The sequence below is a fragment of the Betta splendens genome, chromosome 6 (genome assembly GCF_900634795.4).
Source record: "Betta splendens chromosome 6, fBetSpl5.4, whole genome shotgun sequence".
Taxonomy (NCBI): domain Eukaryota; kingdom Metazoa; phylum Chordata; class Actinopteri; order Anabantiformes; family Osphronemidae; genus Betta; species Betta splendens.
Window position 1 is genome coordinate 17669145 of NC_040886.2, and position 15804 is coordinate 17684948.

The window sequence follows — 15804 nt, forward strand, 5'->3', positions numbered from 1 at the left end:
CATTAATGCTGCAGCTCTGTGGCTCAAAGCAGCTTCACTCCGTTTGGATGTGACCGGTTCTGTCAGAAGCTACTGCCTTAAGTTTTCAAAGCCTCACCGGGTTATTATTCTGAGACGTGTCATTAATGCATAGAGCCTTTTATGTGCTTCATCGTGATCATGCCACAATGTTTGGCCACTGACCTACTGGAAGTATTTTATCTCCTGCTTTCCTCCTGCCAGTCACACTGTAAATAGACCAGGGTTGTACAGTAGCTAAATCACAACTAACTATTAGTTAACATCTCTAGTTTTTAAGGCAGTTTTCTGTCAAGCCTGTTTGCTGATCATCGCTGGCCAAACATTTAATCCTTTAAATACTTTTTCCAGTATTTAAAGCAGGAGCAGGTGAAGTATCCATTCTAGGCGGAGCGGACGGTGTACAGACGTGGTCAGTTCTCCTCCATCCCGTTTAGCGTGGATGGTAATAAGTGCTGCCAAGACATTATTGGTCGCCTCCAGCGTCTGACTTCACGCAGGTCATCAATAGAGTAGAGCTCCTTAATGGCTGCTGCGTACTTTGCCCTGATGCTCAGAGTAATAAAGCGTCTACGGTGCATCACTGAGGGACGTGTCATTACCCAGCCCACAGGAGAGCACACACCATCAGGCTCATCAGTGTTTACATCCCTTCATTAGCGCCAGGACACGGCAGAGGTGAAGCCTGGGTCAAATTGATTTCCTGTCGCCCTCTACAGACACTGCAAACTGTTCATTGCTGCCTCTGCCTCAGAGTCCATCTCGTCCTGATCTGTCTTAATATTGTGTGTGTGTGTGTGTGTGTGTGTGTGTGTGTGTGTGTGTGTGTGTGTGTGTGTGTGTGTGTGTGTGTTTTCTATTTTTAGCTATTGGGGTGCAGATGTCCTTGGATCTGCTGGAAAAAAGGTTCTGGGCCATCGCCAAGCAGGTGACCAGAGGACTCACTCACTCACTAAATCAGTCATTATTGTGGACGACATATTTAACCTTAACTGATTAATACTGATTATTATTAATAAGGTTTGAAGCTGTATATGTCATAACCCAAACCAGGTTCATCTGGTCCACCTGTTGATCAGTAGAATAATGTGAACGTGAGCTGCTCTTTGGAGCGGCTATACTGTACAGTAGGTCAACGTCAGTGAGCATCTTCACGTTTCTGTACAGTAGTTTAATTTCAAAAGGCTGCTGAAGGTTCAGAGTCAAACCCCAGTTGACGTTTTGTGTTTATAGACAAACTGCTGAATTCACAGTGAATGACGTTCAGTCACAAACACCGTTAGGACCTTCGCAGCAAAAGCGCACGATGAAGTTATTATCCCCAAAAGAGAGAAGCAGCTGAGCACACAGAAAATGAGGGTTGACCTGTTTTATTGACCTGCGCTGCCGCAACCAATGATGGCGATGATAAAGATAAATGAAAGAAGAATTTCTGTTTTCACCAAAACCTCTGTTGCACTACATTCAGACCAGGGAAGTATCGTGATTGCTTACAATTTATTTATATGTAGTAATTCAGCACACAAGACTGAAGACCTGCACTCCGTACGGTCCCTGAATCATAGAACTTTGTCACCGTGTGAGACCAGTGTCAACTATTTAACATTCAGCAATGCAATTAGTAGACGTTTACAAGGAGGAGACCATCCGATAACGATCTCTGGATTTAAGGGGCTTTTTCTTTCAATTATCTTTTATGTTCACTGGGGAACAGGAGCCATTAATTATAAGCATTAAGTCCTTTAGACTTTTCATTAGAAAGTGGAATCGGCACAGCATAAAGTCCTGTTATACTTAATTAACATTAATAATTAATTAATTATATTTATATGTAGAGACACTTATTTTTATTTTCCCTATAACACAAGTAAAGGTAATGACAGTGTCTCATGCTTTTTGTGTGTTGTGAGCAGAAGTTATGATTATTTTTTCCTCTGCTATGTCGCCTTTAAAATGGTGCGGTGAAGTGTTTTAATTAGTTTTATTTTTAATTAGTTTAAATGCTTTGGCGTTATGAGATCACATACAAAAGCATCAAATATATAAATAATAGTATTATTGTTAACCTATGTTCCTCTCTGCTGTCAGCAGGAGCCTTAATCCTATATGTTAAATATACAGTAAGTGAACCAGGCTTCATTATTTGGGCTTATTTAGACTTAGGGACTAAAACCTCGGTTACTTGATTGTTGGTAGAAACATTGGTGGTTGTGTCACAAAAAGCAACCATTAGCCCATTAACATCAATCCACTTCCTGTAGCTGCGCAGATCATCTGATGGCATCATTGCAAGAATGTGGCCAGAGGCAACAACGTGCCCTGTCCTCCGGCAACACTTGTGACAAATTCTACTTATTGAGCATGTTGTTGCTGGTGGTCGGGATCTAATTAGAAGGAAACGTATCTCTCCATTTCCGTTGTCTGCTGTGTAATCAGCTTTGCAGCCTCATTAAGCTTTAGACTTTAATCTTGTTACAGAATTGTCCCAAATATGATCACACACACACACACACACACACACACACACACACACACACACACACACACACACACACACACACCTTTTTTAACCTTGTGCTCGTGTCCTGCAGCTGAATGTGCAGACGTCCTGCAGAGATTGATGGTGGTGATAACATCGTTATTGAGGGGTGTCAGGCTGGATTAATGTTTTCACAAAGCTGCGTGAAATTACCTGATCTGACTTCACAGCACATTTTAAACCAATTTTAAATTATATTGACTTTTAAGGTTTCTGCAAATTTTCTTTAATTGGATATAAAACTAGAGTAATGAACAAAGCTCTTTCTCTGAGGAGAACATGAGGTTATTTTACATTAACGCTCTTCAGCTGTGTTTGATTTTGTGTCCACGTTTCACCTTGAAGCATAAACCAGGTGCATTTATCTGCTGTGCTTGTGTATGTTTCCTGCTGGAACAGTCATTTATTGTTGTTTGACATGAAGTCAGAAATATTGTGAGTTGCATAATAAACATTTAAGGTTCCAGAGAAGGACTGTGTTTGATATGAAAATATTTTAATTTTTTTCTGTTTTTTCAACCCCCACATTCTCAACTCCTCTTCCCCTTCTCAGCCCAGCGACACAGACGTAAGTGCTATTTATTGGTTTAAATGAAAAAAAAATGGTCTATGCCTTTCCTCAGTTGGAACCATTTACTGTGATGATGCATCATCTGCATAGAAGTGACTGATAAAAAAAATAAAGCAGGACCAAGTAATGAGCCTTGAGGGACTCCTTAGGTCATTGTTTAGTCAACAGACCTTTTTTGTGTTTAGAGACGCTTTTTTGCTACCTTTTTTAAAACCGTTATGTATTGTTTCATTTTATTGTAAGTCATCTTTCAGTCAACTACAGCTTCTGCAGCTTTTCTGCAGAACACGTAACTTCTTTGAGGATGCGGCGCTTCCTTGTCACGACCTTTCACCGTGTCTTACTCTTTCTGTCCTGTTTTCCTTAGTGTTCAAACATTGATGGCGTGTGTCCACTCAGCTGTGAGAGTGCTGTAAGTACCCACATTCCACTGTGTTCATCACCAAACGTCAGCTCTGTGTTCACAACCTAAACGTGTCATTTGTGCTTCTTCCAGGAACTAAGCTGTTTCCTAGTTGACAACAACGGGTTCATCCTGTTGTCCAAAGAGAGGAATGAGGTAAGAGCTGACCTCACTGTACCTGATTCCAACTCACATCCACTCCAATCTACTTTGTCTATACTTTCATCACTCAGGGCTGCCCACAACATCTATTTGTTGAGGTTTAAGGAATATTTTTTTCTAGTATTATGATACATTTTTGTATTTGTTCAACGTGTTAGTTGTCAGTATTTGTAATGCGAACAGTGTTCGTACTGTGAAAAGGTTCCCTACACCAACGTGAAGTACAGCTGGAATGAACTTTGTGTAGCTTTGCAGGTTCATTTGTCCATAAACTAAATGCTGCCATGTGCTCGCTGCTAGCGTCTGCTCTAGAGGCCCTTCTGGTGTGAAGTATGAAGCAATGAGCTCTGTCTGGTGTCGACAGCAACAAAGAGACAAAATGAAAGTAATAAATACTGGTGGCGTTGTCTCGCCTCAGGAACTGGATTAGCCCAGTGTTACTACATCCCTGCTGCTATGCAAGAGAATCACACAACGACACATCCTGGAGCTCTGAGCTCCACTAGTCTCTGTTTAAACAATCACACATTTACGGCGATAGCCTTCAGGCTTTTTGGGATTAAGACACGTTTTTAGTGTCCTGGAGAGAAGCAGCTGCCATAATTCATAATACCAAACACCAGAGGGCTGTGTCATTCATAAGGTTTCATAAAGATTAGACTTTCAGCGTTTTCTCCCACTGTAGCTGGAATACATTGGGCCACTTGTTTTTTGCTAAAAGATATTGAAACTCTGGTAAGGTTGATTTTGTGTGTTTACTGATGTGAGCTGAGAGCCTGTCAGGGGAAAGAAAATCAATCTGACAACTGATGCCTCAATTTGGAGAAGACGCCTGAAAACAGCAGCTGATACGTTTCTTTACAGCCGTGGTTAATTTAATAGGATCTGTCCGACCTGCTCAGTTAATCTTCTGTTTAATCTGAGGTCGTTCCCTTGGACGGTCCTGTGGAGTTTTGCTGTTATGGTCATGACGCGCTGCAGGTCAATGTCGGGAGGTGATTTCCCAGCTTCACAGCAGCTTTCGGCATCTTTAATGTGCTCGTAAACAACATCTGGATGCCCTGTCGGAATTGAGGCCAGTTTTTGGTTTTAATCTGTGTGTGTGGTACATTAACAGTGAAATATAGCATCTGCCGCACCTGACCTCTGATTGTGGGTGGAGCTAAACCAACGGCACGTCAGGTTTGAGCCATCTGGGATCTAACGCTTGGTTGATGCTGATCATGTTATGATTTAACATTGTAGCTGTTTAGTTTGATTTGTTGTAACACTTCATGTGAGTCACCTGTTCTATTCTAAGGAACACTCTCCATGTTTCTCAGAACCAGCAATTTCTCAGCTGATTTAGATTAATGGTTTTCACCATTTTTGTGTGACAGGAATTTTAGTTTTTCTATCCAACAGCTGCTCATCAGCTGTGGATTAACTCGGCCAGTTAGGAGCCATATTAGTGGGGATTAATTCTGAGCTCAGCACTCGTCTGAAGACACACGTTTAGCTGAGTGACCACACCAAGGTCACCCTCACAGCTACTGCTCAGCTGGAAGGTTCATTTTAATTTTAGACCTTTAGTTCATTACCAACGGGCGCTGTGTGCTGCAGGATGATGAGGATGTGAACTGTGCTGCAGCAGCAGTAGTAGCTGGAGCTGCTGAGGCCAAACGAGGCTTAGCTCTCATCCAGTGGCCCTGTCAGTGCTGTCAGGTTGTTAATCAGATGAACCTGAGGCCACTCGCTCCATGAGTTTGTTGTTATTCTCTCATGATGTGTAATCTGAGTGTCATTTAAAGCATATTTCTTCAGTGACAATGTGTGTCTGCAGGTGAGTCCTGCTAAACGACACATCAGGGGTGGATCCGACCTACAGCCTCAAAGTAATTGATCAAATTGGCAGCATGTGAAGTGATTTAAAGAGAAAATGAGGCATATGGTGAACAACTGTCAATCATGAGCTACAAGTGCAGACAAACATGGCTGCCAGGCTGCACTGTCATCTGAAGGTTTATTTTTATTTGGAACAGATTCAGATTTTGTTAGCAGCAAACTGTTCAGGAATCATTTACTGTAGAAGCAGCGTTTCTACTATTTGCATGTGTGCTGTGCTCCCTGTGGTCTTACTAAGCAGATATTATGATAAAGTGCTTCCTCCATGATTTTGCTGAGCGCTGGACTTTACGCAAAGTTTGTGGAAATGCCCAGAATCCTCCCCGGTGCACGCGCCGCTGTGGTGTGAAGGAAGGTTTGTTGCAGGGCACACTAAATATTTTATCAGTACTGAAATTAAGTCCGTGCTGACTAAAAGAAATAGGTCAGAGAGCCGCCGTGCGGTGAGCAGAACGCAGCGTCTGGTGCTGGTGGCCATTTGCAGAGGCAGCGTCGCGTTGATCAATGGTCCTGTCTGAGCACCTGCTGCAGTCCACTGATCCTCTCAGGGCCGGGACTGCTTGCACTTATAAACATGAGCTATGATGTGCGATAAAGTCGTGAAATTTACATGAATAAGTGTCTGTAACCACATAGAGGCCACACGTGGTTTGGTACTCACTGAGTAGCAACGGACAGAGCTTTAGCTTTTAGATTCTTGCCACTAGTGGTGGATGAAGTGGACTTGTTGGACCACCAGCGTATGAATGTGAATGTAGTGACAAAAGCATTGGAATGTCACATGTTGAAATGGGATCTGATCCGGTCACTGCTGACGTGACGGAGGCTGAATCTGATCCGTCAGCAGAATGGAGCCAGGTTTGTTCCCGGCTGCATCGTGTGTCCTGGCAGGAGTTGTGCCCACTTTCTGATTATTTTAGCGCGTTTCCCCTCTGCTGCTGCTGTCAGGTAAACAGAGGGTAGAACTTCAGCGTAAGCACCATCCCACTGTTAAAGCTCAGCAGCCTGCAGGTCCTCGGAGGCTGCGAGCAGAACTCCGTCCAGATGGGGATAAAGTGTGAGCAGGGAGCAGCTTGTAAACGGGAACAGAGGCGCAGAGACAAAATGGTCTGAATAATTCAGGGCTCTGCTGCTGAGGGCCGGCGCTGCAGACACGCAGAAATGAACTCTTCATTCCCACTGCAAAACCTGTCTGCTCTCCACGCTCGGAAACAGACCCGTGTTTGTTCTTTACATCTGTTTGATTTGCTATCGCTCTTCATCTTCCAAGAGACGTGTTTCCTGCAGTCACTGAATGCATTCAGTTTATTTACTATATTGGACATCATCCACGGAGGAGTTCAACTTCTGCTGGGAGTATGTATGTACAGTAAGAGCTACTAATGCAATGAAACTGAAATCACAAATACCTCTGAGATTAATGGAGCGAAGCAGAGAAATAACAGCAGCAGAGACGAAGGGCTCTGAGCTGTACTTACTAAAAGGAACACTTCATACTGATTTCAGTAAACGATATTTTTAATCATTTAAGTTGCTTAATTGATTTTGAGTCTAAAGTAAATTAATAGCGGCTGTCTTTTCTGCAGGTTGGTCGCTTCTTCGGCGAGGTGGACGGCTCCGTCATGGCGTCGCTGCTGAAGATGGGGATGTTCAAGAAGTACGAGTGTTTGTTGAATGGAAACACACGGATTCACGTTTAGGTTCTTCACGTCTAAATGAGCTGCGTGAATGTGCAGCCTGAATCTGAAGCCTGTGTATTTGTCTGCAGAGTGTCGTTGTTCGACTACCAGGCCATGTGTAAGAACAGCCACCACCACGCCAGCAGCGCGCGCCCTCTGCTCAGCGTGAGGCTCATCACCGTCACCTGCACATCAGTCACTGTGTCACAACACGAGTTCATTCTGTTTTCTGTTTCCTCCTGCAGCCATTTTACGGCATCGTAGCATTAATTCGATGGTTCTTCTCCAACGCACTGATGTGAGTGTCAACAGCTGATGTTGTAGTTTATCAGTGGATTGAGGCTGGTTTTGTTTAAATGCAGTTGAGGTGCTGTAGTTGTATGTGTGTAACGTCTGTGGCCTCTGTGTGTCTCATCAGGTTCCTATTGGACTTTAACCTCTGTGGTCTCTGGCACTCAGATTATTTTGTGGACGGTAAGACTTTGATCACACTCGTTTTTGCTTGCTGCCAGTTAATGTGAAGCTCAAACCACACAGATAGGGTGTGTTCACCATCATCACTGCTCTATCCTTCATTCTGTGTCAACATGATGGTTTCGTCTTCATCATCACCCCCATCTTCATCCAATCAGCCAAAGCTGGCTATCACACGTGTGAGTCCAGTTTGTCTGTTGAAGCTTCTATGGTACTGATTTCAGGTCCGCTCCACTTCTGATACCTGTGATATGTGTGTGTTTGGCAGCTCACAAGCAGAAGAAGGTGGAGGCATATCTCCCATGCGACACAGCGTATCCTGGCTTCATGTACGAACCTTCTGTCAAAGAAGCAAATAGCCTGATCAAGTGTGGACGCTGTCAGAAGTATGTCTCTATCTCACACACGTTTCTCTGCAGCTGTCGTCTGATGTTTTTGGCTGTAAAACACCGTGTGAAGCTGCAGTGACTGTGTGTGTGTGTGTTTGTGTGTGTGTGTGTGTGTGTGTGTGTGTGTTATAGGATGTTTGTGGTTCAGCAGATCCCTGACAGTAACCTGGTTCTGGTCGTGACTCAGGCCGACTGTGACTGTTCTCGTCAGTATGGATCGATTCTACTGGATCCCAAAGAAATTAAATATATCCTTTAACTGCTGGAGCAATGCTGCCCCTCGGTGGTCACTGCAGGGAGGACTTGTTTGAGCGCTGACGTACTGTTGCTCCACATACTGGTGTCATGTTTGTGATCACATTTCCCTTAATGTCAGTGAACATAACGCCACAGTGAAGTGCAACAGGATGAAGTCCCAGAAGGTGCGGCGGCGTCCGGAGTCCTGTCACTCCTATCACCCGAAGGTCAGCACCTTAGTGTGTAGAACAAGTGTCATTGTACAATAAGATAGTTTAGTACAACATGCATTTATTTTTGCCTTTTTGACTTTTAAGTGTTTGGAGACACACAGCTTCTTAAGCAGTAAAATATGTAGCTGCAGACAGGAGACAAAGCTGTAGAACTGGATGTGCAGACTTGTGTAGCACAGATTCCCCAGTGTACAGTATTGTAGTACTGCAGTATGTGTGTGTGTACAGGAGTAGAGACAGAAAAGGCAGATTGTCTTTGGGAACTTCGTTCTTTAACATAAATCCTTTCATCCTCCACAGGAGAACGCCAAGGACTGTGGGGGGGCGGTGTCCATCTCCCTGTCGCTCTGTCTGTTCTCCACCTCTCTCCTCATTTCGTTGCTAACTAGCCGATAGGGAGGTGTGGCAGTGACTGAAGCTGGAGCAGGAGTCGTGGCTCAGTGTGTAGCAGCTCTAAAGGAGTCTTTGATGTTAACTGTGTGAAGACAAACTTCTAGTTTGGGGTGAGGAGGAAAACGGAGGAGTTTGACAGGTTGCAGCACAAACATCTTCAGTGCAATGAAGCACTGGACAGACTCAGCAGGAGGTCGGTTCCGTCCTGTCAGACAGGTTCTGCTTGTGTTTGGAGATGATTTGCCATCACACTAAAACCAAGAATGTAGCATCTTTGTAGCTTTTTGATAATTTAATGTGATTTCAATGTAGAGTTTTGCATTTAATGATATACTGTAACAGAGACTGATTTGCTGCGTCTGTGTGTTAGAGGTCACATGTCGGCAGGATGGAAGATAACGTGACCAGGCCGAGTTTATAAACTGAACATGTAAAGGAGTTTAGACTTAGACTGAACATACAGTCCAGGTTACATTGATGTCATCACATGTATTGTTGAGAAATGTCATGTCACAAAAAAAAAAACACAAATCACCTTTACATTTTCAAACCATCAGGATCTGCTAGATTTTTATCTGCCTTCAAGAACATTTCATGTTAGAGGCAAAAATATAGACAGGTTGCAGTAGAATACCTGAGATCTTTACTGTGAAAATGAAGCAAACCCAAAATTGTAGTTGAAGCACTTCTACCCAAGTCAACACATCTTCCTCTTAAGTCCATAACTTGAAAATGGTTAAAAACAAGTTCTCTAAATATTACACACTGTAAAAAGCTTTACATTTGGCCACGATCAGATCCGATCAGTAGATACCACAAAAAAAACCACTATCAAATAAATAACAAGCATCTGTCCGATCAGTTCAGGAAGATCAAACCTGCTCTTTGTTTCCTGCTCCAGGTGTAAGGCAGTTTGGAAAACATTTTTGTCCTGTACTTTAGAGGCATTGGTCCAGAGGCTGGTGGGTCTCAGAGTTACACAGATTCAGATGACTCCTACTAAAAAGATTAAAATAGTCTCTCGTTGTTCGTTTAGGTCACTTGCTTGTACAAGAATCCCCCACACTCACTTCCTAGACTCTGGCAAACTGACTTGGCTCTAAGCTGGTTTGGGTTTTTTGGGCCTTGGATGTGAAGCGTATTTGGTTCTACGTTGCCTGCTTGGCATCCTCTGTCTCAGCCCCTCTCTCCTGGTTCCAGTCTCGGAGGCCCTCAGGAAGACTAGTATCCTCCTCGAAGCTCCCTGTTCCCTCCACAAACTCCTCATATGTCGACTTCTCCTGGTACGGCCGCGGGCCCAAAAGCTCCAACATGTCCGCTTTGTGCAGGACCTCCCTCTCCAGGAGTCGCTTCCCCACCTGAAGGATACATCAGGATAAAACACAGAACATTTGAATATTTAACCACACAATTTAAACTTCTGCAATTTAAAAATGGGGAACAAACTTGCCACACACACTTCAAAGACCACCTGAAACAGACCTTTTTACGTTAAAGCTAGTGAACCTAAGCTAACAAACAAATAAATGTTGATCACATAACATCTAACATTAAACTCTACGTAGGATTTATGTGGACGACAGTGTCTCATGTTTCTGCATCTTGACATTTCACTGGACACTGGAGGACCTAGATTCCTGCCCCTCTAACAGCTGGCTGTGTTAAAGTCTCACCATCTCCACGAGGTCCTTCTTGTCCTTGATGAGCTGCAGGGTTCGATCGAACGCTGTCTCCACCAGTTCTCGAACTTCCCCGTCAATCAGCTCAGCGGTCGCCTCACTGTACGGTTTCTCCAGGACCATCTCACCCTGCCGGGGAAGGTCAAACGACACCTGCCCCACCTTCTCGCTCATCCCAAACTGCACCACCTGACGTCAAAAAGTCACACACAGTTGCTGAACATCTACTGCATGTGGACTACGCCAGAACCAACGGTCCGGGTCTGAGTGACGTACCTGAGCGTAGGCTGAGTGTGTGACCTTCTTCAGGTCGTCTTGCGCTCCGGTGGTGATCCGGCCGAAGAAAACCTGCTCGGCCACACGGCCCCCCAGCATCATGCACATCCTGTCGAACAGCTGCTCTTTGCTGTACAGGTACTGCTCTCTGGGCAGGTACTGTGCATAACCCAGACCCTTTCCTCGAGGGATGATCGACACCTGCACACAAACACAAGAGGTGCAGAACTTTAAGCTACTGGGGGAACATTTTATTTTAGCTACAAAGTTTGTGATTTATTTGTGATTGCGTGTTTGTATGAACCTTCAGCAGTGGGTCAGCGTGCTCCAGGAACCAGCCAACGATGGCGTGACCAGCTTCATGATACGCTACAGTCTTCTTCTCTGTGGGCTGCAACACTTGTGTCTTCTTCTCCAGACCTGAAATTCATAAGCACACAGTTTGAAAGCCAAACCACATTAAACGTTGCAACAGAGAAGTGGGAGCAGTCAGCTACGATGCGTCTCACTGACCTCCGATGACGCGGTCGATCGCCTGTTCAAAGTGTTTACTGTTGACCGACGGCTCCAAGTGTCTGGCAGCGATAAGAGCTGCCTCATTGCACACGTTAGCAATGTCAGCTCCTAATGCATCAATAGAAAGTAACAATTAGATGAAAGAACACAATCATTCCCAGTTATAATCATTTATCGTGCCGTGTTTTATCTCCTGATGTTGCTGATCTAACTGATGGTACTTGGAGTAATCGAACCCTGTGCAAGACTTAAAATCAAGCAGAACCGGAAAACGTTTTACTAGCTCTCACAACATAGCAGTTACACACCAGTGAACCCAGGTGTTGCTGCCGCCATCTTCCTGGCAAGAGCATCTCTGTCCAGATTTGGGTCCAGTTTGATTGGTCGTAGGTGAACTTTAAAGATCGACGCCCTGCCTTTAATGTCTGGAGGACCTGAGAAGAGAATCTATTTCAGGTTTCAGCCTCAGAGTTCTAGATCTCTAGATCTTAAAAGTTTCTTTAGAGGATGTACCTAAGTAAATCTGTCTGTCAAAGCGTCCTGGTCTCATCAGTGCTGGATCCAGTATGTCGGGTCTGTTGGTTCCAGCCAAGATGACAACATTAGTGGCCGTGTTAAAACCTGCAAACACAGTGAATCAGCACCAGAAGGAGAACATTCAACACCTGAACACAAACCCAGCATCTTCCTCCTACCATCCATCTCCACCAGCAGCTGGTTCAGCGTGTTCTCCTGCTCACTGTGACCACCAAAGTCCCCCCCTCCTCTCTTCCTCCCCACAGCATCAATCTCGTCAATGAAGAGGATGCAGGGTGCGTTCTTCCTCGCCATTGCAAACATATCCCGCACCTTTAGTAGAAAGAGGCAAAGGGTCTGAGTCAGGACAAAATAGTAAAAGTAGAGTTTTTGTAAAGGTCCTGACTCTTCCTATTTTATGTTCCCTCAATCTCCTTCACAACATGATTTCATTGCCTTCACTCACCCGAGCCGGACCAACACCCACAAACATCTCCAGGAACTCAGAGCCATTTACAGTGATGAAGGGGACGTTGGCCTCTCCAGCTGTAGCTTTGGCCAAGAGAGTCTTTCCTGTCCCAGGGGGACCGGACAGCACAGCACCCTAAGAGACACACACAGTCAGTATTAACAACTGCACGTATGCACAAGTGCAGAAACCTTATTGCTTAAACTAGACACTACAGTGATGCTGCTTCTGATACACCTTCATTTCTTTGTGTATTTCAGTGTTCTCACCTTGGGGATCTTTGCTCCAAGGTCCTGGTACTGCTGCGGGTTCTTCAAGAAGTTGACAAACTCCAAAATTTCTACTTTGGCCTCCTCGCAGCCGGCCACATCCTTGAACTTCACGTTGATGTTGTCTTTCATCATTTTGGCCGTCGATTCGCCCATGCTGAAGGGCCCGCCCCTCTTGCCACTGACCCCTCCTCCGAGAGGTCCTCGTCGCAGGGTGAAGAGCAGAAAGCCGAACAGCAAGAGGGTGGGAACGACGCTCAGCAGGAAAGAGCTGACAGGACAGAGTCAAAAAGATGTTAAAAGATAGAACACAGATATCTGCTCCTATTTGAGGAGCGCAGCTAAAAGCCTCTGACTAAACCCACCCATCGCTCTCTGTGCTGTAGACCACAGTGGCTTGGTTTGACAGTTCCAGGCCCAGCTCTAACTGCGCCGCCTCCAGGTTCCTCTCAAAGGTGTCAACGCTGCCGATGTTGAACCAAACGTAACTCTGCACATCACATAAAGACCACGAATATCACATTTCACTCCCCTGAGGCTTTGGAGCTTTAACATCGGTTTGGTTTAATTCATGTTTCCTCTCACCGCATCAGTGTCGGCTCCCGGCACCAGGGTCACTCTAACAAACTGTTTGTTGATCACCTCCAACCGCTCCACCTGGGCAGAGATACAAAAAACGTATCTTTAAAATAAACTGTCTGGTTTTCAGAATCCTTTACTGACAGTTACTGTTAAACAGTACAATAAAATCAATTTACAATATAAGTACAATAAAATCAATGTTTTAATCAATGTTTTTAGTGTGGGTCTGGGGACCTGTTGATCCTTACCACGCCTCTGCCCAGGTAGCGATGAACGAATTCCTTCCAGGTGATCTCTCTACCTCTGTCTCTGAAGTAGAAGTAGAGCAGAATTGAACTGACGCCGGCCACAGTCACAGCAATGTAGCGAAAATCCTTCTCATCCCAGGGGAAGTCGCCCTAAAGAGCAGCAGAGACACAGGCAGATGTAAATACGACAGCCTCTACAACAAGCAGGGTTTCACTGGGCCAACACACGTTAACCCAGTTCACTGGATTATTAATATTTGATATTCCATGTCCTACAGCTAAAAGCTTATTAAAAAACTTCATCCTACATCCAGACAATAATCAAAGCAAAGAAACAACGTTTGCAAGTTTTACACGTCAGTATTTTAATGTACCACCTTCTGTATTCGACTCCACCAGTCTTTTCCTCCTCCACCTTTTCCATCTAAAACACACATATACACACGTTTTAATACACAACTTTGTGCAGCAAAGCACACTATAACTATTGGTGTTACATGAGATTTGTGTATTGTTTTCCTCATTAAGACGTTCAGGCAAACTAAATAAATCCAACTTAATCTTTCGAAGATATTGGGACATTAATGTGTTTTCTTTTCCAAAACAAACAAATACATGTCAGAGTTGGATGATGTGCGTTTAAAAGTGCATCCTGAGGGGGGGATCTACCAGTTTGACTTTTGACTGCAGCGCTCACCTTTGGGCTCAGAGGAGTACAGTCGTCTCTGCACTGTCTGCAATCTGCGACAGGACGTGAAGTTAAGTGGAGTCCGGCGAACGTTCTGGAAAAGACAAGAGATCCATTGTTCCTGCAGCAACAACAACCTGACACCATGTGCTGAAAAGCCACACAGGGACACTGGTCTGTGTGACCTAGCAACACAACAACCACCGGTAAACACCAGCCTCTGAACTTGGTAGAGCGGCTTATGGGTGATTACATGTGGAGCATAAATTTTAGTAATCAAATTGTGTAGATTCTAAATGTACAGGATGTACTAAAACCTGGGGCTTCCTGTTTGCTCTATGCAGCGGCCATGGCGCACAACATTGCATAAAATACCTATCATTTTCTTTCTTTTTTCCATTTAAAGAGGTTACATGACATATACACAATGTACATTCTATCAGCAGTGGCCAACTGTGTTACAGTTACAGAGCACGTTGAATTTTAACTTGAGATCCAGCCTTTACCCACCTGCAGCTAATTAATTCTCCAGCTGTGATCGCTAACTATATAAACGCAAACAGAATATCAACAGAGGAGAAAAGTGTTGTTTTTGCTGGATAGTTGTAATGCCGAAAGAATAAATTCTTTTAAGGCATATAAGATCATAACCCCAGTTTTGAAAAGCCACTTTAGTTTGCTGTTGCTGGACGATGTTGTAATAGGCTCTGGGGCTTTTAGGACTAGCTAGAAATCGGTGCCTATAAAACAAAAAAAAAAAGCCAGCACGTTTTACTTCAACCCCCACTCCTCCCAGTAGTCAGTGTCTGGAACATTAATGCGCTTATAAGTTCGTGCATTATCTTAGACCACCTTACCACAGCAGCGAAGCTCCGGGTTCCAGCAGCGGAAAGTCCAAGTCCTGGCGTCACCCACAGACTTGTCCGGGCTCCCGCAGCGCGGCAGAACGGCAGCGCGGCCGCGGAGAAAAGCCTTAGCACCTGAGACATCCTCCCTGTGCCGCCTGCCCGGTCCTTCGGTCAAAAACACAACGTTTTGCCTTGTTTTTTGAGTTAATTTCCTCTGCTGAAGCCCATCCTCTAGTAGCCACAAGTGGTAATGTCGCGAAATGTCAACGAGAGGATGATGTAAAGGCCCAAGAGACTGCCCCGTTAAATGCCTGTTATTAGCTGCTGTATAAACACATAGATTTGTCATGTTTATGATTTGAGCTAGAATTAATTGAGAAGTTTGTACCACAGAATACCACATATTACTAATCACAAATAAAAAAAATAAAAAAATAAAAATTTAAGATTTTATTACAATCAGGCATTAAAGTGATCACCCGTGGGTCCTAACAGCAAAGCTTATTTCTGATTGGCCGAGACAAAACAGTAGCTTTACCCTTGATTACATCAACTTCATGGTCTTGTAACCAACACTGGATGACTGTGCGTTTTATGTGGGTCTGTTATTCAATTGGCGTTTTTATTATCATATTTATATTTATATATTATATATATTTATAAATTAATTTCCACGTTAACAAATCTTTTCAGCTCTAGAGACATTTCCAGCATTCCAGCAAAAACAAACT

The 15804-nt window shown here is 44.2% G+C and overlaps 2 protein-coding genes across 10 annotated transcripts in view; one reads left to right on the plus strand and one right to left on the minus strand.

The window, feature by feature from the left end:
- The window catches only part of LOC114857517 (voltage-dependent calcium channel subunit alpha-2/delta-4-like), a 54863-nt gene extending 45004 nt beyond the window's left edge, over window positions 1-9859 (plus strand). For 7 of the 9 annotated variants that reach the window (XM_055509885.1, XM_055509883.1, XM_055509884.1 and 4 more), the window contains 13 exons: window positions 885-946; window positions 3111-3125; window positions 3496-3540; window positions 3625-3687; window positions 7164-7234; window positions 7346-7421; window positions 7502-7554; window positions 7675-7730; window positions 7889-7909; window positions 7999-8116; window positions 8252-8372; window positions 8506-8583; window positions 8890-9859. In XM_055509885.1, coding sequence (XP_055365860.1) covers window positions 885-946; window positions 3111-3125; window positions 3496-3540; window positions 3625-3687; window positions 7164-7234; window positions 7346-7421; window positions 7502-7554; window positions 7675-7730; window positions 7889-7909; window positions 7999-8116; window positions 8252-8372; window positions 8506-8583; window positions 8890-8985 — 875 coding nt within the window. In that variant the 3' untranslated portion in view covers window positions 8986-9859. The remainder of the gene's footprint in view (window positions 1-884; window positions 947-3110; window positions 3126-3495; window positions 3541-3624; window positions 3688-7163; window positions 7235-7345; window positions 7422-7501; window positions 7555-7674; window positions 7731-7888; window positions 7910-7998; window positions 8117-8251; window positions 8373-8505; window positions 8584-8889) is intronic. The other 2 variants (XM_055509888.1, XM_055509882.1) reach the window with 1 other exon arrangement.
- LOC114857519 (AFG3-like protein 1) lies at window positions 9519-15695 on the minus strand. The gene is made up of 16 exons (XM_029154070.2): window positions 15083-15695; window positions 14235-14319; window positions 13915-13961; window positions 13538-13687; window positions 13293-13364; window positions 13073-13197; window positions 12708-12978; window positions 12436-12573; window positions 12149-12302; window positions 11967-12074; window positions 11762-11887; window positions 11451-11561; window positions 11242-11357; window positions 10938-11138; window positions 10656-10850; window positions 9519-10340 (listed from the first exon to the last, which is right to left on the minus strand). The coding sequence occupies exons 1-16, from the start codon at window positions 15212-15214 to the stop codon at window positions 10131-10133; spliced, it is 2241 nt and encodes a 746-aa protein (XP_029009903.1). The 5' UTR covers window positions 15215-15695; the 3' UTR covers window positions 9519-10130.
- Window positions 15696-15804: the final 109 nt, after the last annotated feature.